The sequence below is a fragment of the Myripristis murdjan genome, chromosome 10 (genome assembly GCF_902150065.1).
Source record: "Myripristis murdjan chromosome 10, fMyrMur1.1, whole genome shotgun sequence".
Lineage (NCBI taxonomy): Eukaryota > Metazoa > Chordata > Actinopteri > Holocentriformes > Holocentridae > Myripristis > Myripristis murdjan.
The window spans coordinates 8,336,719-8,363,876 of NC_043989.1; the positions used below are offsets into that span (position 1 = coordinate 8,336,719).

The 27,158-nt window shown below is 39.9% G+C and overlaps 1 protein-coding gene across 1 annotated transcript in view; it reads right to left on the bottom strand.

Annotated features, from left to right (window-relative positions):
• Positions 1–18,167, bottom strand: part of glrbb (glycine receptor, beta b) — a 34,483-nt gene extending 16,316 nt beyond the window's left edge. The window contains exons 1-5 of the mRNA XM_030062751.1: positions 17,893–18,167; positions 14,755–14,900; positions 10,800–10,906; positions 7,689–7,756; positions 2,280–2,506 (exon numbers count right to left, since the gene is read on the bottom strand). Coding sequence (XP_029918611.1) covers positions 2,280–2,506; positions 7,689–7,756; positions 10,800–10,906; positions 14,755–14,900; positions 17,893–17,895 — 551 coding nt within the window. The 5' untranslated portion in view covers positions 17,896–18,167. The remainder of the gene's footprint in view (positions 1–2,279; positions 2,507–7,688; positions 7,757–10,799; positions 10,907–14,754; positions 14,901–17,892) is intronic.
• Positions 18,168–27,158: the final 8,991 nt, after the last annotated feature.

Here is a 27,158-nt window from a genome sequence, read left to right on the forward strand (position 1 = left end):
AGGGAGCCAAAAGATCTAACACCGGTCCACCTCTCTCTTGGCAGAGTGCTTGCTCACAGCTGTTTGAGACAGTTTGCACTATTTATTTTATTATTTATGATTTTATTCCATGTTGCTTTTATTATGTTGCCATTCTAATGTGAAGCACGGGATGTGTGTGTTTATGTATGGCATATGGAATACAAAACAGCCTGGCTTGATTTGACTTAATCTGACTTGGCAGCAATATGGCCATACCAGACACCATAATCTCATTTGGGTAAACAGGGCAAATCTACAGTGTGTGAGTTATGGGAGACGACACACTGTTCTTAATTGGAGCCCCACTTTGTAATTAAGGCTGATTAAACAGGTGTATTTTTACTTAAAAATCTTGCCTTGTGCTGCTTTATGCTTTGGTGCTCTGCAAAAGGCTTGAGCCAAACCTGTTAGTTAAAAGGCCTTTAAAATTAACTGAGACTCCACTTGAGCAGTCTATTTAGGAAGTTGCTCATGTCATTGTGTGTCATTGCGTACAATACACGCCATCATTACTGCGGTTGTTTCTGTCACTCGTGTTACGGAAGAGAAAGTGCTGTCTGTTCAGTTACTGGAGAGCTCATTGTGTGTGGAAGCACCGCTCCTTCGCCTTTAAAACACTGAGCAGGTGACAGATGGAGCTGTCTTAGCTTCACCTGTGGTGACAACATGGCTGCATCTCTGGGAGCGCTGTCACTGGCTACACTATACAAGGGACGGTGCTGTTATGTAACACATACCTTTTGCCCCTAAAGAAACAAATTCAGATTAGTCCACAGCACAAAACCATTTTTATAGAAATGAATGTTCATAGCTATGACATGTGAATGACAATTTGATTGAAACTATTGCCAGTTCATTAAAACCTTTACATTTGTCGTTTTAAGTGGGTGTCAGGTATGTGTGTCAAAATTTGTAAAAATCCTCTTGCACATAGGAAGTGATGGCGATTTTTCTGTTTCTGGCCAAAAAAAAAGACAGTGACATGGTTTGTTTGGAAGAAACAGAGGAAGAAATTGTTACTTAGCATATACAGCAAGCGCCACCCCGGCTCACCAGTCAAAAAAAGTCTAACATCTCCAGATTTTACATTTCTTTAACAGAAAATACGAGGAAAAAGACATCACACTGCTTAAGTTCTGTGTAAACACACCATAGTCATACTCAGTGAGCACTGAAAGCAACCACAATCAAAAATGTGAGGAAAAAGACATTGAAAAATGTGTCTTACCGCATGTACATTGTGTTTGAGATGCCTGGGACAGTGTTTTCTGTGCAACCCACAGTGGGTGTGTGTGTGTGTGTGTGTATGTGTGCAGTGGTTACAGCAACTTTTTTGTATGCAGCTTGGATTTGCCATTGTGACCACACACTGGCTCAGTGAGCATTGGTTATTTGCTCATGCACAGAGAAGGGGCTGTGCAGAATTTGAAAGTGAGCACGCAGGAATATTTAATTCTAGATTTCATAGTCATGTAGGATTTTGCATTTGTCCATGGCTGGATGTCCTAGTGGTTAAGGAAACCATTTGATGATTGAAACGACACAGTTCATATCCAACGGCAGCACCAGTCATGTGTCCCTTCGAGATGTCCTTGAGCAAGACGCTGATCTATCACCTACTCAATCATCGTAAGTCACTCTGGACAAGAGTGCCAGCTAAATGCCCGACATGTACAGCTGTGTTTGTGTGTATGTGGCCATATCATCGCTGACAAAGGGCATTTGCACAATCATATTAATGTGACAATTAGTGCTCATGATAACCATTGTACTTTATCACACTTCTATATCTGTGATTGCTATGATCCCATAAAGTAGTGACATTAATAATCAGGTAGATTTCTAAACAGAGCTGGCAATTTGCTTTTTGAAAATACATTTTCTAGGGAACATGTCTACATGTTGTATACCAACAGCTCTCTATTTAGTATGAGACCGGCAACACAGTTGTGTATAGCTTTGCAAAGTGTTGTTTTTTTGTTGTTTTTTTTACAAAGTTGAAATCACACTTCAGTGTTTTCAAGTGAGCTGCATTGCTGCTGGAAAGAGTGGCAACACTTATATACCTATACCTAAACAATCTGAATAATGAAATGCATATATTATACTTTTGATTCATCTTGTTCCTGTGAGCTGAAGCTTTCATGTTTGCAAAGCTACATATTACTGATATAAATAACAGTAGTAATAGCAGTGATTGCAAACCACATTCAGGTAGAAAGGACCGATGAAAAAAAACAAAAAAACAATGAAGTTACCTCATGCTGATGAGGACGTCTCCATTACGGAAGATGAACAGGAGGATGTTCTCCTGAGTGACGTCATGAAAGTTGGCGCTCTTTTCGTTAGCGAAGAACAGGTCGGGTTTCCAGAGGCATTTGAACATCTTGGGATCGACGGTGAGCGAGTCGGACTTGAAGTCCTGCGGTAACCTCAGCCTGGGGTCGTTCCAGCGCTGCCGCAGGAAGATGTTGACTCGATAATCCTGTGAGGTTCAGCAACAGACAAGCACAAACCTATCAGCTGAGAGGTTTGCACGGCTTATCATTTGCTTTATGTTAAGGCTCAGACTCAGCTCGGTTGATATTTAGATTCAGTTTCTCTGGGTTCAGGTGTGGACATAAAATCCAAAATGAAATTTGTGAAAAGGCACGAGACACCAAGCGTCTGTGGCTGCCTCTCAAGGTGCCATCTTGCCATTAGGATGCTGACTGGACAAAACTGCTTTCTAAGAATTTGGAAACCTAAAGTGAAACCCTTTGATTGGTGGAAAACACTGTGAGCTCCTTTTTATTCTCACTGAAGATGATCCAAGAGGCACTACAAGGCTGAAGATTTCCAGATTGATGGGAAAATACACCATCTCAGTTCCACGACCTCTGGCTTTTGGTTATTAGCTCCTTTCGTCAGCCACTCTGCCAGAAATCGAATCGTAGTACACTTGATGATTTCACTTTGAACTGCAACTCATTCCAAGCATTTTAATAGGAAAGTGGTATACCAAATGTAAATAATAACAAATTCTAACCTACTGCCAGGTTGACATTTTCCACTTGTTTTAGGATTTTTGCAAGCTATTTTTTTTTTTTTTTTTTTTTTGCAGTGAGGGTCCACATCACTTGGTGAAATTCTACAGCTGCAAACTTGGGATATTTACATTTAAAGCAGTCAACATGCTGGGAATTGCACGGGCCAAGTGTCAAATGCTATCAATACGGCAAAATACGATACGGCAAATGCCTCATTAGTGTGCCTATTAGTGCAACTTCCTCACTACTGTTGGTGGGAACGTATCACTCAGTGAGGCGTTTGGCCGTTTTGTTGTGCCCACGTTAATGGCATGAGTCAAGCTGCTGTGGGACCAGGTGTTGGGAGGGACTATTAAGGCCCAGTGCGAAGATGGATGACATGTCAAATAAAGCCACCAAAATACCAGCTGTGTGTGTATGTCAGAGGAACAAATTAACTTTTTTTTTTTTTTTTCAATGGGAATTTCCTGCCCCCTTGATGTGATTTTTATGAGCATCTTGATCCTTTTTGGGGACAATTTTGTGGAACTGTGAAATAAAATATCTGAAATGGAACTTGAAGCACACTGCACGGGAAATAATGGTGCTGTGTTCACCCTCCTGTGTCCCCCAACCGGTCTATCTTGCACCCAGTTTGTCATCCTGTTTTGCATTTCAAAAAGCGAACAGGGCAAATGCAAAAAAAGGGTACTCAATTATCAGGGTTATGTTTTGCCACTCATATTTAATTTCGCTGACATTTTATGAACTCTCAAGGGCAACTTTGTCCAAACCCCTGTTAATTACTGACCCCGGAGTGTGTGTTTTGATTAACTTTGTCTGTGTGTTTATCACCCAATATTGCAGAAGTCTTTAATAAATAATTCAGCACTGGAAATTAAATGTCACACTTTGTACTACAACAGATTTCATGTACAAAAAGGGGCACCATTTCCGAACAAAGTGTGGACACTGAACTTCAACAAGGTGCGAATTGTGCTGTATTTTGATGCACAAATTACTAATCTTTACGTGAAGTGGTGACAGAAAAACAGGAAAAACACTTGGTATACATGCGAAAGGTGTCCCTCCAAACTACCTCTCTGAAAAAGCCATGGTGCTTGAACTTAATCGGCATGTTTTTGAAAAACATAGATGACATAACTATTTTGCAAGCACTGGGTCTTAAAATGACCTATAACTCAAACAGTGGCCCGTAATGTGCTTTACTTCCCTGCCACTAACCAATTTTACTGTTCAAAAAACAGCTGTTGCCATCAGACAACAACTGCTGAAGATTGGAGCATATGCACACTGCATATAGGACTGATAGATATATCAGTATATTATATTGACATTGTGATAAAAGATGAGATACCAACTTGGATTTTAGACATTATAATATTGTCACATGGTATCAGAGTTGTCTTTTCCTGCTTTGAAAGGCTGCAGTAAAGTAAAGGAATCCAATTTCCTGAACTCTACCTGCTTGGTTACCATATCCACAATAATAATGATTATTTACCAATAACAATAATTGTTTACGGTCAAAGATCTTATGGTATCATAACATGCAACACTGAATCAAATTCCTGCAGCACTGAACCAAATTCCAGTTGACCATGGCTAAAATTTCAATAAGTTATTGAAATGAAATGAACTGAGCTGAACTGAACTGAGAGTTTCAATTTATCCATCTGATCCAGGGCTAAGAGTTTAGGACCTGGATCTCCTTTTATTTAATGGACAAACCAGAAAGGTGCAAAGTGAGAGTGCAAAAAAGGAGAAAGACCAGCAAGACCAAGCACACATCATGCTGTCATGCTTTCTTTGGTGCTGCACATCATTTTGTAAAAGCAGTGGTCAGTTGGTGGATATCTCAGTTTGCAAAGCAAGGCTTCCTTTCTATACAACTCAATTTTGGACTGCGAGGTCCAGCTTGTCCTCGAGCTGTGGCACAAATACTGTTGTCTCTTCCCTGACAGAAGGACAGGCCAATTCCTACACTACCTTTTCTGAAAACCAGACAAGCAAATACATCTTCCCCTTGGCTCACTATCAAGCTGCCAGTAATGCATTTGATTCAGGAGAGATTTAACACAGCCGCTCTCTGTAATCAAAGAGGAAAACTCAAGCTGAGGAGCACTAAAAAAACACGGCAATTTATTTCATCTCACATCATCAAATTAGTCATCCTCTCCGGGCGAGCACGCTCATAAAGTGAAAATAGATGTGCTAACTACGGTGGACGCACGGCGGTGTTTGGCCGGTTGGAGGTGTAAATGATGAGAGAGGATTTCCTGAGATCAGATACCCCATCGAGTGATAAATTGAAGAGCAGAGGTGACCAGCTGTCTCTTCCCTCCCTTCCCTAATTCGCTCTGAATCTCTCACTTTCGCACTCTTTCTGTGTCTTGACGTGGCGGAGGGGGGAAAGAGGGAAGACAAGAGTTGCCATTTGGGAGTCGCTCATCTCTCGCTCTTTTTGGACACACTTGACTCCTCTCTCCCACACGCTATTTCTCAATCTCATCCACTTTGCTCTCTCTTTCTCCCCAGCTTTTGCCTCCTCCGTCTATATCTTTCCTCTTCCTTGCCCTCTCCTGCTTCTTCTCCTCCTCTTTTCTACTCCCTTTATCTCTTGCTTTCGCATCTCTCTTCCTTACTCTCTCTTGCATGTTCTTCATTCTTCTTCCTTCTCAACCTATCGGTCCTTTCTTTTCCTTCTCTTCTCTCTCTGCCTCTTTTTTCTCCCTTTCTCTCCCTTCAACTAAACTAACTCCCTTTGTCTCTCTTTGTCCTCTTTGCCTCTTAAACCCTCTCCCTTTTTTTTCCTGCTCTCAAAATCAAATTCAAACTGAAATTGGCTTCATTGTCATTCAGGTAAAGATCTATAGTGCCAAAGCATAACAGCATAACATCAACAATAACAGCAGTTAACAATATTCATCAAATCATAATGAGGTGATTGGTTATGATAGGAAATAAGATAATACTGATGGTATTAGAACTAGTATGACTGATCTCAGTATAGCAAGGACATTTTTCAAACATCTTCCCTCTTGTTGTCCTCCCTATGAGTCTGTCCTCTCTTCTTCCTATTTCCTCTCTCTTCCTCCCTCTCCCATCTTCCTTCACTCATCGTTTCTCCCTCTCTCTCCTTTTCCTCTCCCCTCTCAATCTTCCCTCTATCTGGGTCTGCTCTCTCCCCTCATTTCTCCCCCCACCCATCCAAATCTCCCCTCTTCCAACTGTGGGATGAAAAAAAAAGAAAAGGCACATTGTTTCAGTTTCCCACTTTCAGCACAGTTGTGCGTGTGACACACATCTTCCTAATCATTCCTGGTGTGAAATTCCCCACCACTGGCTTTTACAGCGAACTGCAGTGAACTTGAGTGCAGACACACCCCACTGATCTGCAGCCAAAAGAAATATTTTTCAGCGGAGATTTTCATGCAACTGACATTCCAGCATCTGAGATCTAAGGCTTTATTCGTACTGTCGCTCCCTGTGGAGTGAATAACAGTGAGACATTGATCAGGGATACTCCTCTGAACCGAAAAACTTTCCAGACCTGCCTCAAGACACAGTGCTAGGTCTACATGTCCAGTTTAAAAGAGGGGAAACATTGCTCGAACTTCATCGTGATGGTCATTTGTCAAACGAACAGCTTGTGAGCCAAGAACTTAAGTATCCTATTAAACAGTGGCATAATTTGTTGTCCATCTGTCCTTCAGAGGGTGATATGGTATCTCAGACACCACTGGTCTGATATTTATGAAAACTTAGAGGGATAATGCATTTTAAAGTACGCTCCATCTTACAAATTAAACAACTTAAACATTGAAGGAGATGCAATGATGTCAAAATTTCAAATTGTGCCTTTTTGATGAAACTTTGTCACTGAAAAGCCCAAACGATGCCTGCATCATTTGTGGGGGACAACATATTGTGGTTTTATTAATATTAGAAAATTCATTTTCTGAGATTTAGCCTTTTATTCTTGTAATGAAACTGTCCAGATGACAACCTATGAAACCGAGCTGGTGGTGAGTAAATGTCATAAGTTCATGAGGTAGCATCACGTACTGTAATATTGTGGATTCTGTTTTAATATGCATTATATGCAACTGGAGGGCACTGCTTTGATTAATTGTAATTATTCTATGTCTCGCCTCTCTGAGACTGGGCAGACTCTCTTTGTTTAGATTTCAGTCTTTTTACCTCTCCTCCTCCAAAGCCACCTCATTTAATGGCTGAATGTATTTACTGAGGGAGGCTGTTAATGCTGACTGGCTCCTCCCAAAAGCTTCAACAGTAGGCCGGGCTTATTAGCAGCCATCAGGATTGTTCTCTTTATTGTTTCCTTAGTGATCTAGAGTCGACCCAGTGCCATCCTTGGGTGTAATCTATTCATTAGCATTCAAACAGCACTTCTTTATCAGCAATTAAGCCATCAGATAAATGAGGCATGAAAACCCCAGTCTTCATAATGATTCCCTGCTAAATAGTCTGATACAGTCTTGAACACAAGCTAATGCGTGCTTTCCAAAAATCTGTATGGCAAAGCAGTTTTTCAACCATGAGCTATTTGCTCGTGAATGGCATAAATATTGATGATCAATATTGAAATGCTGATGAAGTGAGAATACATCTTACCATGGTGGTTTCCTGGATTGAGCCGAAGCTGTTGATGAAAATGTTCACTCGATCTTCGACAGGGATTCCTGGGCAAGAAATAAACAGAAGATGGCATGTAAGAGATTGATTCAAGGTTGAAGTCCACTGTCTTGTATAATTACTTTCACTAAAGGCAACATCTTTTTTACAGGACAAGCACCAACATGTACTCCTCTAAATCAATTCATGTCAGCACCATGGTCACCAAGGACGTCTTTCCTGCACCTTTATTGTACTTCATGATTAAATTGATTCTGTGATGAGGAATCATAAAAGGCTAAAATAATGAAAAATCTCCTCTCGGGAGCATCCATGTCATTTTCCATAATTGTAATGCCATTTGCACATCTTCATGTCTCTCAGTCTCCACTCAACCTATTACATAAACTAATAAAATCCTTGACGAGTCCAGCGTACTCATACTGTTTTAAATAAATTGTTCCTCGATGACTAGGAGCTGTTTACTTGAGGCACAGGAGTTGAACAAAAGCAAATCAAACGAGCAGATCAGAAAATTAATCTTTATAATATGGACGCCTTATATAGCTGATGGATTCCATAGTGCAATTATGAACCGGGCGAACTTATTAGTATTCAAGAGGCAGCTCATAAAAGCAGCTCCCAGTTTTATAGGCTTGGTCTAAGTGATACACAAGACACAGTTTAGGATGCAATTTGGGAGATTATAATATTGATGTTAATGGACCGGGAGCTTTCATCTCGCCCTGATATGAAGAGCAGATGCTTGGCTGCTGGACCGATGGCAGGCAATCGTGCAGGGAGCTGATTCCGCACACACCACATCAAACACTGAGTCACAGATACAGCCGCTGCCAAGTGCCAGAGGATGAATATTGTCTGAGGATCCACCTTGGACTGGTAAGACCATCAGGCAGGCTTAGCCCCTATAGCCACCAGGCATCTCTATTTTTTTTTTTTTTTTTTTTCCTTTTTGTAGCAGGCAGCGCTGAACTCATGTACATGGAACCCACTAGTCATGCTGTTTTTATGAGACTACTGAAAGCCGTCGCAATCCTTGGATAAAACCTGACATTCTTTTTGCCTGTGTCATTCAGCTGTAAACATTTAAAGATTTTTGCCCTGTCATGTCGAGGATAGGCATCAGTGTCTCATTTTAATTGTACAAAATAAGGCAACAAAATACAGAAGAACAACAATAAGAAAACAAAAACAGCGATGTAAATTAATTAAGTTAACTGTATCAGTGATGAATCAGTTGAAACAATGAATCAATGACTTGTTGGTTTTTTGTACGAGAGATTTGTTTCATTTGTGAATGCGGAAATATGCTGCTGATTATGAAACTCAGTCAGGTTAACTAAATGTGAAAAAGTATTAGGGAAATTGCAAAAATTTAAAAAGTAGTGATGGTGTTAGACCAATTTATCTGGCTGACATTGGCTTTCTCCTTGAATAGCAATAATTGGACAGTCATTGTCATCCACTGCTGATATGACACCAGTTACATAAAATCACAGTGAAGCCTAAAAAGAATTCATATTTTCTAAGCATCTTTTAGTTTGTGTTAGTTTGTTGTTACCATGGAGTAGATGTGATGTAGAACGTTGGCAGCGCAGCTAACGGTCTAAATGCAATTTCAGAGGCTTGTCGACTCCAGAAAGAATACATTTTCATTGAAACATTGAATTCTTGTACTAATTAAATTTAAGGACATTCAACATCGGCATGTCATGAACTATCAATAGCTGCAATAACCTTCACAAATCAATATCCCTGAAATCCTACTGATGCATCATGTTGTAGTTCATACTTTATTTTGATACTTTAATCACATACAGCAGGTGTTTATTGACAAAAGATTTAATAGGTAACAGAAATACCACCTTTACCTAATACTTCTCATTTGTTGAACCAGTTCTTAAATCAGGTTCATTGTTATAGCTGTGAACAGTGATTGACTATAATTTAGTATATTCAGTGAATCAAGTGAAATAGGATAGAGCTCACTAACTGAAATAGTGTGTTTCAAAATATGACATCAGTGTGATGTACAGTATGGGCACATATTTGACTTGGACTGCAGTGACACGGGTTCAAGTCCCAAATCAAGCGAGGAAGTTTTCTGCAGCGAGTTATGTCTTCATTTTCAGCAAGTTTCTCTTCGACAGTCATGAAATGAGGAGAGAGCTCCATTTCTGGAGGTTACGCAGGTTACCTGTGAAGTGCTGGCCACCCTGACTGTGACTAAATTGTTTTAGTCACGTACCTTTAACTGTAACATTAACCAAAAATTAACCTCATCCAAAGAGTTAAGTCTGCCCCAAGATATTTGAGCAATTATTTTGTATTTTGCCATGTTAGGGATTCTTATAGCCTCAGTATGAGAGCCAGTGCAGCTAATATTTGTTTGTGCAGGTTCAAAAGCTTGGTAAAGAAGGGTTGCTTCTAATAACGGAGCTTTTAAATGGAATAATCTAACTTTTACTGTGAAAACTTCCTCCTCACTCAACACATTTAACAGGAAGGTGAAAACAAGGGCACTAGATAAGACTCCTCTACAAGTAACATATATTCTTCTTGTTAGGCATTATGATGAATGTCTTTATGTTTTTCTTGGGTTTTAGCAGATATTGTGGTTTTGTTTTTTTTCTAGCCTGTGTGACTGATGTTATTGTATTGCCTGCTGTAAGTTTTGTTATTATGTTGCACGGATTCTGTGATATGGATTGTGTTTTTAAGCAAGTGCATTGTGGCTTATGCACAATCAAATAAATCAAATCAAATCCCAGTTAAATTAGTTTTATTTGGTTTTGGCACACTCATAGTTAATGCATTTTAGTGTAGTTAGTTCAAATCAAGACACATTATTTTTTTTTAAGATTATCACGCATCCATTGTGGGAACAGACTAAATAATAACAATAGTGGTAGATCCAAAATAGAGTGTGTGAAAGGATGATTGGGAGGAAGAATGACTAGCATGGAGATCAGAGAGACTGTCTAAGGTCACAGATTCAACCCCAAGAGCATCAACTAAATGCCTAAAATTTAATTTGATTTAAGTGAGTGCGAGACTGAGACAGAGACAGATGAAGAGGGAGAGACTTGCCTTTGAAGTTCGGCCTTATTCTGGGATCATAGCTGATCAGTAACCTGTTCAAGATGTTACTGGTTGAATTTGCAGGGACCCGTGCCAGATCCTCAGATGACAGCTGTCTGCGAAGAGAAAGACAGAGAGGGAACTGCAGACACGATTACATGGGTCAAATTCCTAGCAGATTAACAGTGCAGACGCTCTGTACATCCACTCCGTCTCTGTATACCATTTGATTAAACTAAAACCTGAGAGAGCTACCAGCAGAATTAGCTTTTAACATTCGGACCACCCAGGCAATGTTAGGGTAAAGGAACATTTAGCAACAGGATGGGGTGCTATTCTGAGATGTTTCCAAATCATCATTAAGGCAAAAGTTCACATGGTCCTTTGGACAGGGGGAGAGTAAATCTTTCAACCCTCTGAGAAACCTACACCGCAAAAGCAAGAGTACACTGCAAACATGTCTCAAGTTATTTAGTGTCATATTTAGCCATAAAATCTATTTTTTCACTTGTTTGTGGATTTCTGTAGAAGCAGATGCCAAAAGCTTGATTCAAGGCAGAATACGGCAATTCGCCCATTAAGGAAATGATGAAACTATAAGAAAAACCTTAAACAAGTTAATATTCAATGAAACCAAGTTCAATCCCCACCCCCCCATTGGCACAATTTTTGATTTACCTAAAGAAAAATAACCTTTTAAGACTCTGTCCTTTAATCTGCCATGTGGGTGGCAGTCGGTAGATTAATTGACTTGTTTGGATGGATTTATTTTTGGAATGTATTTTCAGTTTTTCTTGAGACCGGTGCCAAATATTCGTTATGAACCAGCGTGCAAATACCTACAAGGCACTGTATGAAAATTAACATCATAACAAGAAGCAGTGACTTTCAAAGATTTTCAGCCAAACATTCAAGAAATATCATTTGTTTTCTGTGGGGCTGATTGATGAAAGAACAATGGCACAAAGGGAGGGAGGGGAGGGGAGGGGAGAGAGCAGGATCTGGCATGAGAGAAAGGAAAAATGGAAAGCCTCCATGTGGGTGGCAGTGAATTCGACTGCCAAAGAATTTCCCCATGTCAAAGCACTTTACATATTATTATGTAAACCTTATCATGCACCAAAGATGAGTTAAAGTGCTCGGCAGGAATGCCGCACAGACTGTGTGTACGTTTTGCGGTTCCCCTGATCAAAGTGGAAACCATAAGTCCCATCACATAACTAAACCTCTTTTTTTTCACTCTCTCTTTCAACAGGCCATTCTGACAACCCCGAGCTCTAAAGCTAAACTGGAACCAAGTGGCTGCCTTGATCCACAGAGACATACAGTATCCTGTGACTGCACAGTGTAAAACAAGGAAAACAGCACAGAGCTCACACTTGCCAATACTAGGACAACACGAGGTTTCCCCCTCATTTCAAGATGTCCAGGTTGAACCTTTTGTTACATTTCCAGGCATTAGTGTTGTGACATAAAAACATAAGCATGTCGTCACTAATTTCTACAATATTCCTGAAATAAAACCACCAAAATCACACTCATTGCTTCAACATAGAACCTCTGTGCTTGCATCTTGTTCACTGGGACGCAGCTCTTCGTAAAGTGCCACAGGGCCAATGGATAGTCCAAAAAAATCAACTCCAAACGCACCCAAAGGAAGTCTTTTCCAACACCGGCCAGCGAAGGTAAACAGAATGTGCCGGAGCTACGACTCGAGGTCATTTCCGTGGACACATATTGGCTTTAGGGTTGGCTTTTAGAGCGTGTATTGGTCCCAGGACTGTACTACAGAGCAGCACATCTGGGCCAGCATGGTGTAATTGACAAGATCTGGTCAGAACCCATCCACATCATCAAATTAGATTGGGAAATAAGGTCCAGTGTAACAATGGACAAAGTTATGCTTTGTATTCATATTACAATGGAGATTTTATTCAGTTAAGCAGCTGGTTGCCTGACTCCACAGACATTAAAAAGCACTATTGCGTGCAGAACTATACTTGGTGACTGAATGATTAAAAACCAGTATTATTTAATTTATTGGGAGGCTGGGATTCATTTGAGCTGAAAATCTAAGGTTAAATTCACTCATCATGGGCATGTTATATTACTTAGCAGCACAAAATTAAGGGTCTATGTAATGTTATATATCATGATAAGCTATGCTACGGTCTGCTTTGTCTTACTGTTGTGCTTATATGTTGTGCCGTGTTATGTTATGTTATGTTATGTCATGTTATTTAAGCAATATAATACTCAAATTGCTGTGTTTCAGTCGTAGCCGTGATGATATTCACTTTATCAGCACAACCTCAATTTTGATTTAGCTTTTTTTCAACAGCTCAACAAACAACGTCTTTTATCAAATAATGGTAATAAGTCTCAGCAGATTATGATTTACTCATTTAATTAATTTTTCGGGGCTGCCATCACAAATAAAGCAGCTGAATTGAACCCTGTGCTGTGCATGTACAACAAAAGTTTGATCAGATAAAACCCTCAATAAAACAGTGCAAACCTAACCCTGTTAGCTAAAAAAAAAAAAAAAGTAGCATTGCTTTCATGAACTTAGCAAATCAAACAGGAGGGTCGTCAGCTTTGGCTTAATACCCTAATTAGCTCAATAAGCTACCAAAAACAATAGTAGCTTTAGCTAATAAGGCTATCTTTAACCACAAAACTAACCGTGGTTAACAAGCTTAGATTTTTCACTGTTTTACTGGCATAACCGTAAAAGGTTTGGATTGGGTGACAAACATTAACATTTTCCTGACCACAAGCTAGCTTGCCTGGATGTTTCCATTGCAGTATCTGCCAGTAAAGAGTGGGAGCAACAAGGAAGAAAGCGGCCATTGGTGTCACTCGTGTCCACCTTTGTGCGAGGTTTGTTAAGGTTACAACGTGGATTCTGGGTATTAATGCAATTACCAGTTACGACTGAATAGGTAAAGCGCAGTGATACATACTAGCAAAACACCAGAGTGCTGTTATACTGTTGGTGTTGAAAATCGCCTACTAAGGTACTATTCACAGTAAGTGTGACGTCAAATTGAGTATATTGTTCATTCCAACTGCATAGTATGAGGATTTTGTGAACGCTAGAGATGTATACTAAGTTTGCAAGATTTTTTGTGTGTGCAACATGAGCTTACTAGTGATCCTCAGCCACGCCAAAATGCGTTGCATCAAGCCAGAGTGTGCGATGGCGAACGGTTCTGACACTGAACAGCAGCAGCGGCTGAACAAACGTGTCCATGATTAATGCTATATCAGTGTTCTGATGCTATAAATGATTGTCATTTAAGATTTAAGCTGGTGTCTCTCTCATCTCAGCTCACATTAACATACTGGCAGCCAGCCAACTTATTGAAACTAGACATAGTGTTATGTGTCAGGTTAGCTGGAAGCTGAGAGAAAAAAGACGCCACACTTCCTGTCTTCAAAACAAAACCACCAGCCTTGGTTATAATGTATTCAGCAAGTCATTTGTGAATAATGCTTTTATTTTGTAAACAACAGGAAGTGTGCTTATTTTGTACTGTGGTTTGCTTGCGATTTTTCTGGCATCTCATGATTAGATTATCACATATTGATAATCTACATGGCTACTTTGTCACCTGAATTTTTTTTTTTTTTAATTAATACAGTGACATGTTTACAGTGTTAGAATGAAAAAATAATGGCATTCCTAGCAATACACTTCAGTGTGAACTGTCTGCCAGTAATAGCATACTAATCTTTGGTTGAGTAGGCAGTATGTTGTCCATACTGTTTGAGTGTGTAGTACTGTAGTGTAGTTTGAGTGTGAACACAGCCTGTGTATCAGCACTCATTGAACACCTCATCCAATCAGATCGCACCACTGGAGGTGTTGTTTAAGGTATGTATTATGTTATGGTATGTTATGTTATATGTTATGTTTTATGGGATACAGCTGCTAGGTGTTGTTCAATCCAGTACTTACGAAGGGCAGTAAACCTGCTTTCCTTTCTTTTTCCCCTTTTTGGTTCCCTTCTCTTTGGCTGATCCTCCCTCTAAACAAATAAAGAGGACTAGCAGAAAGATGGACAGCTTCTTCACGCTCATACTGGTGTGAGTCAAGCCGTAAGCCTGTGGAGGGAAAAAAAAAAAAAACAAAGTGGTTAAATGAAAAGGGAAGCCACACACGGCATCCTAAATCACGCAGGGTTAGCGGTGCGATATATATTAACTCAAAGTGAACTGCTGTCTTTTCACATTCAGTAAACCTCAGCGTTCTGCTGCACAAAGTAAGTGACCCGTGTAATATCTGGTTTGGATGGGAACACAGCTTTGGACTCTGCATCCATCTAATGATGCACACCACATTTCTCTACCTTTATGCTTCACACACTGTAATTCTTATGTCTTTAAATTCTCCATGACGCAGGATCGTTTTCATAGGAGATATAATAGAATGTATATTTATTGTCTGGGCACAATGACTTTGACCTTTGCACTGCTTAGTTTTAGTGGCTTGCCAGCAGTCTGAACCTGAATGGAGAATGAATAGGACGTCACTCTCTGAGACGCTGATCATCCTTCATTCTTGTGGTCTTTCTTCAATGAGCTCCATGCTCCACCAAATGTTCAGGATGTCATTCTTACCATCTGCCATCAGATCCTGCAATGAGTCAGTCCCAGAGGATTTCCTCATCTTGGACAAACAGTGTTAATATGGATATTATTTTCTCTCTTCTTTCTCCTTAATTTTCTGTTTCTATATTTCTCAAAGGATGGTGGCAAAAACAGCTTCCATTTGGGATTATTAGCATATTCAATCATCCACATACATTTAGTAAATATACAAGGGTTAAAAATAAGTAGAGCAACTACAAATGTAAATGCATCTTGGGATAATGATGGCCAACCAAAACTCATCAGCTGCACTGAATGTGAGTTTTAAAGGATAACTGGACAAATTCTACACCTGAAATTACATTTCACATCAACATAATGCTGAGGTATATTTTCCTATATGTAGCTGTAGATTTTATTCTTCATGACAGATCATTTCATGTGATTTATAACAGATGTGGTGTTGGAGTTCAGGCCCTGCATGTACCACAGACACTACAATGTGGGCAATAATATAGCCCTATGTGTTTACCATTAATCTTCTTTGTTAGAAAATCCAAAAACCAGATCCAATTCTAACACAACTACACCTACACACACTTCCTATTTGCAGGCTGTATATTTGTACAGTCCTTGATTGGGGTCATTAATCAGCAAGCAGCCATAGTAGCACCTGTGTGATTCATTCCACCTAGAAAAGCGGAGCCCTCTTGTTGCATAGGGACACTGAGACCTACAGCTCAGCCAGCAGGCTCAACGCGCCGGCCCTGCCAGCACACTATATATTAAGTCAGGCAGTTTATTGTCTAGACAGAGACGCTCTCCCGCTCTCATTCTCTCCGTCTTGGCCCACTAATTCTGTCTGCTCCTCGCCTTCACATTGATCATCATCTTCTCCAGCGGAGTCATTTCCACAGCAACTCTCCTTGCGAACACATCAGCTCGCTCTAACTAAGTTAACGTTGTTTCATCAATTGGGAAAAATTTCCTATGAAACAGGAGGCTCTTGTGCCCGTTCTGTGAGTCAGAGGAGACGTATGAACATGGACACACATGTTAGCTCACACACACACACACACACACACACATCAGATGGGAACAGCTGGAACGGTGGTGACTGTTCAACTTGGCATCCAACCACATATCTTACAAATAATTTCTTATCTGACCAACAATCCCTCTGACCTATGACACACATAGGAATAAGCTACCAATCATCTTTAGATTTTTTCTAACAGAAAAAGTTTCTGAAGATACGGTTTGATCAAATGCTGCTCTAAATGCTTGGGACAAAATGCAAAAGGGTTGATAAATTGGCTCTCCTTTAAGTTTTTAAGGCATAGTTGAATGACTTTGAATAACTTTGTCTGTCTTTGCTTCAGCTAGATCCATTTTATTACTGTATTTTGCTTCCTGGTATATTTTTAGAATGGCTTTTAGAATTGTGTCTTACGTTGTTTCATCTTGGCCAGACTCCCTTGAAAAAGCGATTTTTTTTTTTTTTTATCCTAGTATAATCAACATTAATAAATATAACACTCACTGAATCTATAGCAAAGGTTTTCCTAATGTGAACTTCCATGTGAAGTTGTTTAAACATTTAACATTTATAACACATATGAAGCATGAAGTCACATCCATGTTTAATGAATTATAGTGCAGGGGAATGTGGTTCTAACAGAAGCGAGGTCTTGAATTCGACCTTGGCACGGTCAGAGTCAACTTATGCGCCACTACAGGAGAACATTGCCCTTGTCATGTTTTACTGTTGGCAATGTTACACTGTGCAGGGTTGGTCATACAGCAGCTGACTGTGACTCAAGTGCCCATAACGGTCTGACCCATGAGTACAAGGTCAATAAGCAATAGTGTTCTGCCAACACAACTTCCTGGAGCGGTGCTTCCATTGCATTATTGGATTTTGGACCACTCGCATGCCTCTAATTGGAAAAGTAATTGCTGCAGGTAGAGGATAATGTTTCCACATATGAGTGATGCTCATTGCAAAGCCATTAGTGTCCATGACAATATAATTTAGTGCAAAAGATTATTTTGTGTTTGTTAAATGCAATTCCAAATAACAGTGCAAGATATACCTCCTGATTTGATAACCTAGACTAAGACTTTTGCTAGAAGTTTTCATAAACAAGTCTGTCCAATGTTCATAATTTGATTGAATTATGCAAGGTTGAGGCAGTGCAAAACAAGCATTTAGACTACTTGGGCAGTCACAACCTGTGGCTGCAAGTCCCATCAGGTCACTCTGCAACAAGAGAAGTAAGAAAAGACGCGGACACTCGCCCAGAGCCTGGCCATGAGAGCAGCACAGGGATGGGAATGAGAACAACACGGCAATAGCGACCACCATGACGGGGGGAATGCAGGAGGAAGATGCCATTACATATGAACGCGAGCATACGTCTCATGCATTACACATGAGCGCACATTATAAACGGAAGTAACCCAGAGGACATTTCTTACAAAAATGCAATGCAACACCACTTACCATTTGGTTTTCCTGCAAGTCAAATTCTTTAGAAAACTAGACCCGGCAAAGCTGACTGTGCAAATAGTCGTTAAGGCAGCCTTCAGGACCAGCCGCTGTTTTTCTCTCCCATTCTGCTCTCCTCCTTCTGCAAATTGTTGAATGGAGGAAAAAGTTACATCTCGGCAAATTGCCAGTTTTTTCCAAATTTGATTTTTTTAGTTTCACGCGGCCTGTTTTATGTTGTTATTTGAAATCGGTGTATATGGCTGCTGCCCTTTCGCCTCAGCTCGGGATGCCCAAGATGGAGGCTTGCGTGTACCTGTCATGCAACATGCGCAGTAGCGGCGGCGGTGGCTGGGGGAGCTGACGAGAGCGTCAGTCCCATCAGCACCACGGACAGCCGCTCCCAGCCTCCAGCGCTCAGCCGCTCCTGCTAATCCATTACGTAAAGAGCAATAATGCATAGATTCACGAGTTGGGAGCAAACCCCTCTCTATTTATAGCAGCCGTGCGCGGCATTTAGAGGGAGATGGAGGTGAACTGTGCGACTGTAAAGCACGGAGGAACGTCAAATCACGAATGCAATAAGGTTCAGGCTGAGGATCTAGTGCTATGGGCTTGCATAGACATTCGTTGTTTTGAATTTGGCCGGTTTATAGACAAATATTTCATGTCTGGATTAATTTTCTTGTCTGTGTCTAAATAGGCATGAGTGAATGAGTGCCTCACGCAAATGGCTCATTACATTAGAAATATAAAAATAAACACTGGATGATGGTTGGCAGGGAAAGAGCCAGCTGAGCACACTGGTGTTTTAACCCTGTGGTGATGTCTTCTGTAAGAGGAAGCCTCCCTGTGCTGCGTTTGTAATGGCGGTGAGACTCAGCTCAACATGTTTGACACAGAAAGCTGCGAAGCTGAATTAACACGAACAGCAGCATTTGCCATTTGTTTGTATGCCAACAAATGTGTGTGTGTGTCTGATCAAAGCTACATAGTCCTAAATCAGCCTGTAAATCCTGAAACAGAATTTTGTCATAGAGCACCCATTCTTTAATGTAATTATTACATTATGTATGTATGTATGTATGTATGTATGTATGTATGTATTATTATTATTATTATTATTATTATTATTATTATTATTTGATCATTTATTCATTTATTTATTTATTTACTTATTGGTAAATTTGTTCTTAATTCAAAAATCAAATGTATCCCAGAGTTTCAACTGGACTGACTCTGAACTGGCCATGTCTTTCACATCTGTTAGCATAGCATTTGACCTAGAAGTAGCTGCCACCTGCAAGAATTAATTCCTAATTTAAAAAATAAATAAATAATTTAAATAAGACAGAAGGAAAAGTACATTTTTACATATATTTGGGAAAAAGGAAAATTTTCACATATTAAAAAAAGAAGCTATTAGTAGCCATTAGCACTTAGCCATTGGCAAATTGCTAATGGACACTAAATCCAAAATCACAACATCACAAATTGCTGTTTGTTATTATTATTATTATTACAATTATTGTTGTTGATGATGATGTTTACAGCTGTAAATATTGTGTAGAGAGATATGGCCTAGAGGCTATGCTAACCTACTTGAGTTTCTGATCACAGAACAGCTATGATCAGCTATAAAAAATATAGTTTGACTCAAAAGTGGTGTCAGAATCCACCTACACCAGAGTTTTAGTCAAATGATGGTCTAAATGCTGTCTCAATCCTCTAAGCATTCTCAAGGGAACCCAGAATATTTGCAGATTTTGCCCATGAAAATGATCAAATTTAAATCTACTAAAATATGAACTATTGATGATTTCAATATAAAATGTCAGGATCAGTCTTTAAAAACTCTTGTTGGCTTAGCCCTGCTGTGTGTCAGCTTCCACAGTTTGATGTCCCCAGTGCAATAGAGTGTATAAGTCAATAATTTGAAATATTTAAGCAATAAAATCCTGTTTATCACATTATCATAGGAAAAAAGATCAGTGCAACCTGCAGATCTGGCATTAATTCCTTTGTAACACAACTTCAGCTGGGGTTTGCTTGCAGGTATAACATTTCTAAAATGCAGCTTTTACAAATGAGGCCCCACAAACCATTTGTTTTGTGTTTCTTTCCTTTGTGAGTTTGGCCAAAATGCACTGAGGAGAACACCGTGGGGCAGCAGGATGTGGACAGCCTGCCCTTTTGCTATTTGCCTGAAAATGAAATCCGTTGCAGAGCACACATAGCTGATTTTTTCCCAGGGTTTTGATCCATATCTCATCCCTCACTTTGTGTCAAACAACTTGGGCGGCCCTTTCATATTAATCCCCGTTGTATAATTTAGATTGACAAGGCATTCCATTTGCATGTACAAATTAATTGACACCATATGCATCGAGATTAATGATTTAAATCAGAGTGCATGGCTCTGGTGTTACAATCAAGAGGAAAGCAGTGGAGCACAAAGATCCTTTTGTGTTGTCTAGAGAAGTGTTCAGTGCCTGGCTGTGAGCCATGTGTCTGATGGACAACCATGTACCATTCCAGAAACATGTCAGGCTGGTTTGAGCCAATCCATTGTGGTATTATGTCTGGCATCCACACCATACTCTGCTATCAGTGAGAGGAGGAATATGTGTTGACACATTTCCCTCAAATGAAAATAAAGCTCTTGACAAAGGTGGAAGAAGCACTTTGTTGTACAACTTATTAACATTTTTTTTATTTTAAACACAGAAGTCATGTCAACCGAACAAAGAGAAGCTGGCTGGAATTGGCTTAGAGACAGTGATACGATAAATAGCTCGGAGAGTAAGAAGCACTTACCATGTACTGTAAGGCAGGAGGCTGCCAAAGTGAATGAGGCTTCAATCAAAAGAATGACAGGTAAAGATGGAAAGAACTGCTGCTTGAACGACGGGATTTGTAGAACCTGAAGGTACTTATGGGCTAATATTGTCAGCCGTTCTTCAGCTTATGATATTCAAGTCATAATATGCATGCAAACTAAATTTAATAGCCCGAGAGAGCAGTAACATTTTACATATATTCTTTTGAGAGCAGAATTAAGAAGAAAGCGGTAAAGTAAATAAATTGATAAAGGCTGGTGGCTACAGTTGAAAGGCCTGCCTGTTCTGCTGAGAGGGCTTCATTACAGCAGTAGGCGGTTTTAAAGAACACTGACATGTACGAGTATTGGCATCTTCCTAGTTGCTGAGTTCTCCTTTCAGCGATTGATCACAGTGTTTTTTTCCTCCGCCTTGCGCTTCTTTCATCTCCGCCGTAAACAAACCAAACACACACACACACACACACACACACACACACACACACACACACACGAATATACGCTCAGTGTATGCCAGTCTGGCACTGCAATACTATAACAGCATGCAACACGATTACCCACATCTATACCAGCACCAAAACCATCCAACTACCCAATTAGACACATATACGCATACCGTACACACACATAAACACACAAATTCAAACACAATCCACAAAGCAAGGCAACAGCTTTAAATCCATTAAGTTTGGCTGTGAAGTGGATTTGAAACCTGGATCATTAAATGAACGTACTGCCATAATGGGAACTGAGTCCTCCCAGTCAGCAGATGCTGAGTTACTGCAACATTAACCAAGATTATGATGGAGGCATCAGGCCACAAAGCTGCGGAGTGGCCAAGTGATGTTCCAGTATATATTTGGACCGGTTGCTGGTTTGGCATCAAGAGGGAATCCCTGAAAAAGAATCTGACTCTAAAATGAGATATCCAACATTTGAAACTGTTACCTTTATCTAGTGGTGGAGATAATACATGAATCCTTCACCTAAGTAAAAGTAGCAATATCATAGGCTAATGGAAAAATAAATTGACTGCAGCTGTCAGATAAATATAGTGGAGTGCAAGGTACAAATATTTCACAAGTCTCAAGTACAAATAATGTAAAGTATAAGTACCTCAAAATTGTACTTAATAACAGTGCTTAAGTCATTTATTTTATTTTATTTTATTTTACTTTTCACTATTGTCCTTATGCAGACAAAATGATGCCATGACCAAACTCATTTTAATCTATAGAAAGCCTTTGAGCAACCAAGGGAAAAAGCACTTCAGATACAGCCGATTGCATTCTTGAAATACTTAGCAATGAACATCACAGATTCATTGCTCATGTTTGATCAGGTTCATTTCATTATTTCAGTGAAGTATAATGACATACGAGCACTAAATATAAAACAGTTCTATTTCAGTAGTGCAGGTGTTATATGTGCAAACCTTTTCTAATCATCCAGGAGCAATAAGTTATAAATTGTCAGGTGGCATCACAATACAGAATTTGAAATTGACCTCAATTTAGTATACAGTATAGAAAAAAATGAAAGTATTGGACCATAAGCGGCTAGAGTCCATTGATTGAATTGACTATAGCATGGCACTGACTTGTTGGATTCAGTCCCAACTGACCAACTGGAGCTACCTTACTCACAGATAAAGATGCTAAATCCTGTTATTCAAGCAGTAAACATTGATGGCCTCTGATATAGTAAATACAGTTAATCCTGTGTTTAATTACACATTTGAATGAACCAGTGAGAGAAAAATGTTGCAATCAGTGATGTCATGGTAGCTATGTTACCTTTGGCTGACTCAAATGGTTTGTGATCAGAAAAGTGTTTCTGCCCCCGAAAAATCATGGATGATGTGCAATAATGACAGGCACACACCCTTATTTCAAACCTGTGTGGACCTACTAGACAGAGACTGGCTGAAAACAGTGTGATACATTCACAGATGTGCTTTTATTAATGTATTAATTTATTAACTCCTCAAAACAAACTGTGTGAGGCAAAGTGCATCAGTGTAGGCAGAAGGCAGACCAGGCAATAAAACAGCCTACACCACAATACACAATATACAAAATAATAACAGAATAATAACTTGCATAGATGCATACTACAATAATTAAAAGCAAGGCAAACAGAAAAAAGTGTGTTTATGCACTCTTTGAAGATATTTGGACTTCAGATAAAAGCCTTTACCAAATGGCATATATTATGGATCTTCTGATTTGGAAAAATTAACTTTGGGATTAAAACTAACACTTAAAGATTCAAGTCTCAAAGCTGCTGTGAATCGTTTTGAACCACCTCAATTAGCGGAGATGCACTGCAGTGGTTTGAATATCTCCAAGCATACTAACTAGGAGATGCTTTTTACATACTCATGACCCATCCGTGGTTAAGCAACAGCTTGAAATATTCTTCGTAGCTTACCTTCACATTTTGCTTTCAGGCATTTAACAGATGACCTTTCAGAGCCGTTTCCAGTGAGTGCAACAGAGCAGCAGATGAATGAATTTAAAGTACCACATTACTAACTAACAGAAAGCTCTCTTAGATTATTGTCTGAATGAAGGTGAGGCCCTTTGGGTTGCAGCCCCATCTGAGAACGTACTACCAGCAGGTTAGCCACATACTGTAAGTATTCCTCTAAGAAGACAACATTAACAACATTAGGGCTGGGTAATGAAAAATTATATATTTCTATACTCATTGTATTGAGTTTTGAAGTATTAAAATGTATAGAAAGGTATAGAAAAACACCAAATATCATTTGGGATTTTTACCATGGGAACTTTTTCATGCTTGTTTTTAAAGGTGAAATAAAGAGTGTGATGTGACTGTGATTGTGGAAAACAAGATTGCTCATTAACATTTGATGATCGCATGTTGACATATGCTTTACTGACAGACACAAATGTCATTTTACAACTCATGTAGAAACTTGTGTGTTGTAACTTTCAGAAGTATTAAGAAATTTCCTACAGTACCTTCTGAGGCATCATCAAACTCATGCTCATGGGTCCAAGACTTGCCTGTAGCTTTAAGGGGCACCACCAGGGGGCTCTGGTTTCAAAGCCAAATCTATTTGCAAAGCAGGGGCAATTAATCACCATGATGTAACACTTTCACAGATCAAACTCAGAGGATAAGACCTTAATGCATCATAGATAACATTAATTACATGCTGATCTCATTGATATACAACAGCATACCCCATAAATAATGGACACTTAGTCAAGTCTACATTAGTACTAGCAGGACCTTGTATCTCTGTATGCAATTACAAGCACTCATGAGACATAGTCATGGATGGAAAAATACTTTAATTTGTCATAAACTCTGTAAGAAGTGAGTCATTTCTTTTTGAATTTCTCCGCTGGCACATCTCCACTTGCAATGAATACCACAGAGGTGCACTCAAATAATTTCTGACAGGACAACACAGCCAGGGCTGCTGCTGCTGCTGCAGGAGGTTTTACCATAAAAATGAAGTCGTCTAAAAGAACCAGACCCCTTTTTTTCTTCAAGCTGCAATAATGTGCTACGATCTGGATTTAGCAAACAGTTCCACTCCCGCCTGTTACACTGTATTTCACCTGGGACACAACTGGTGTTTCACAGGCACTGTGACAAATGCGTTGTGTAATACACACTGATGGTACAGGGGCATTTGTTTGTTTGACAGCATGTGTCCCAAAAAGGCAAGCAAGTCTAATGGGATTTAGCTGGGAGCCGACGACTGTGAATTCTCTATTGTATACATTTCAATCTCAGCCCGCTCAGTGGATGGAGAGCCCTCCTGGTTGGCTGGCATGCCTCTGTATGTTAGCTGTGACCCAAAAGGTCTGCCTTGTTTCTAATTTCCTCTGTTTATTATATTTCTTTGTATCAAAGCCTCCGCATTTCACAAGACCACCTTGGAAGCGGCAATCAAATGTGGACAGCGAGACAAAATACCCAGCTTTTACAGACAAAACCTCAAGGGGTGAATGAGTGTGTGTGTGTGTGTGTGTGTGAGAAAGAGAGAGAGTGAGAGAGAGCGGGAGAGAGATTCCACAATGTGAAGTGCTGACATCTGCTGCAGGCCTTTGCAGGGCTGGAATGTGATACTCTCCTTTACACAAAGGGCCTTGGCCCTTGCAGCAGGCACAAGAGGACCTCTATATGCCCCTCTCCATGGGGGCAACACACATATGAAATGACTGTATCAGTGCCCCATGCCTTCTTTTCCCAGCCATTAACTTTGATTAAAACCATAAAAGCCTCCCTCATACCTTTATGCTGGAGACATCATTGCTGTGCACTTTCTTTGAGGTGGTACTTTCTGAGCTATGTGAGACTGGGGGTAAATTGCTGCAGCATTGCATCATGTGTCTGGCTCAATGGATTCAATATGTCTCCAGCTCTCTTTGATTGTTGTGTCTGTGCTGCAGCAGACTCACCATACAGTGGGGGATACACCGCTGGATTTTGCCAACAATAGGATGGGAGGAACCACATGAAACACATTTGATGAGGTACAACACTGTGCCGGGGAGAAAGGAAATTGGGAACAGGAGGGAGTATTGTTCCAAGCGGTGTCTCTGCTTTGATATGACAAATTGAGAAGCCCTTAAACATTTCCTTCCCCAGAAACATTTAGGCAAAACGCACAACAGCGTGTTGAAACTCCTTTGGCCAAATAAGGGTGTCCACATTTATCTTTCATCTCTCTATGGATAAAATGAGGTTTAAACAGTCACCCCAGTCAGGCTTTGTGGTTAACACAAGCTTACTTGGACATTTAGTGTTATGTAAATTTCCCTTTTGGAACATGAATTATGAGGCCTCTGATGTGCATATGCACTGTACACATCATTGTTCTGCCATTTGTAGGCTGTAAATTTGTTGGATGGGTAAGGAATGTGTCTGGGCAATGGCTAAAAATGCATAGCCTACTAGAATTAAATATATGAAGATGATACTTAAATATACTGCAGCGATACAGTGGGATCAAATGGCATATACAGCAGCAAATGAATGATATAGTAAAAATTGTTAAAAAAAAAAAATGTTTTTCACCTGCAGAATGTATAGCTCTGTTAAAATAGCAGTCAGAGGTTTCTGTGTTGTGTGTATCAGTGTGTAAGTCAGTGAGTGAACTCTCCCACAACGCAAATAAAGTATGTTTTAATAATGTATCCAATCACCTATTTAGTCTAAAAATCTTATTTTTCTTGTTACAAGTGAAAGAAGACACTGTAGTGAGATACTTTCATGTTTCCGATACAAGTTAGCAATTTTCTCTTTTTTTATTTCAAAAGAACACAGAACATGACAGTCCACTCCACTAGTATCAAGAAAATGATAACGGATTCCAGAAAGTCCTTGAGCTGGTTTGCTTTGGAAACAAGTGAAATTACTTCGCCTCCATGCCTTTTTTTCTTGTTATTTTCTGGAAAATTAAGCAGAAGCGTTCACAATATTGCTGCAAAAATAGTCAGTGAATCTAATTTTGAGCATTTGACTTATTTTTCCTTGTATAAGTGGAACATATATGTCAAATAGGAGAAAATTTGCCTTGAATCAAGTATAATTTTTCTTGATGCTGGTGGAGTCAGCTTCCTTGTTCTGCCTTATTTCAAGACACACGCTCTTGTTCCTAGAGAATTCATGAGTCAGGCCAAATTGCATTAGTTGTAGGAGGAATCATCTTTGCCAGTGTGCAAATGAATGAGTAAACCCCTCCGCCTCCCTGGACCAGGCAGCAACGGAATAGTTAACATCCTGGGGAGTTTCCTCGGCTGGGAAGTTTTACTTTATGTATAGCACCTGTTGTGCAGTCAGTTGGCAGTCTCCAAAAACCCAACCCCGGCCGTCTCAGCTTCAGCGACATTTTATCTCAGTCTCCACCAAGTTATGAGACAAGACCTCGCCAGGCAACACAACTTATCTTGGTGTTGAAAATAATTTCTCTGTGCAGAAGGTATCGGGTTGCAAGACGCTTTCGCCGCTTGCGTTTGTGAGCGTTTTCTCTAATGCCTACAAATCTGCGGGGGATTTTTCAGATGGAGTCCAGAACGCAACGTGGACGCAAAATGCACTTGTGCAGTTTCCAGTGACTTCGTGCCACATGTGATATGCCTGCATCTGATAGGACAATTTTACAGCTAAATCCAGGAATCTAATAGTACAATACCAAACTTTGCACTCAACTTTCCATAGAACCAACAGGTGCGCACTTGCATCCAGATCGCCAGAGCGCGCAGAGGCCACCGGACTAGAAGTTTTGGAGAGGACTGGACATAATATAGGAAGATTTTTTTTCTATTATTTTTAAAGGACTGAGCTCACGATTAAGATTATGTGGATTCTACTCTGCGTTTATCCCCTACAAATGTGTCCCAAACAGCACTGCTGCCTTCTAAACGACAAATGTGCGTGGTGATATAAAACATCC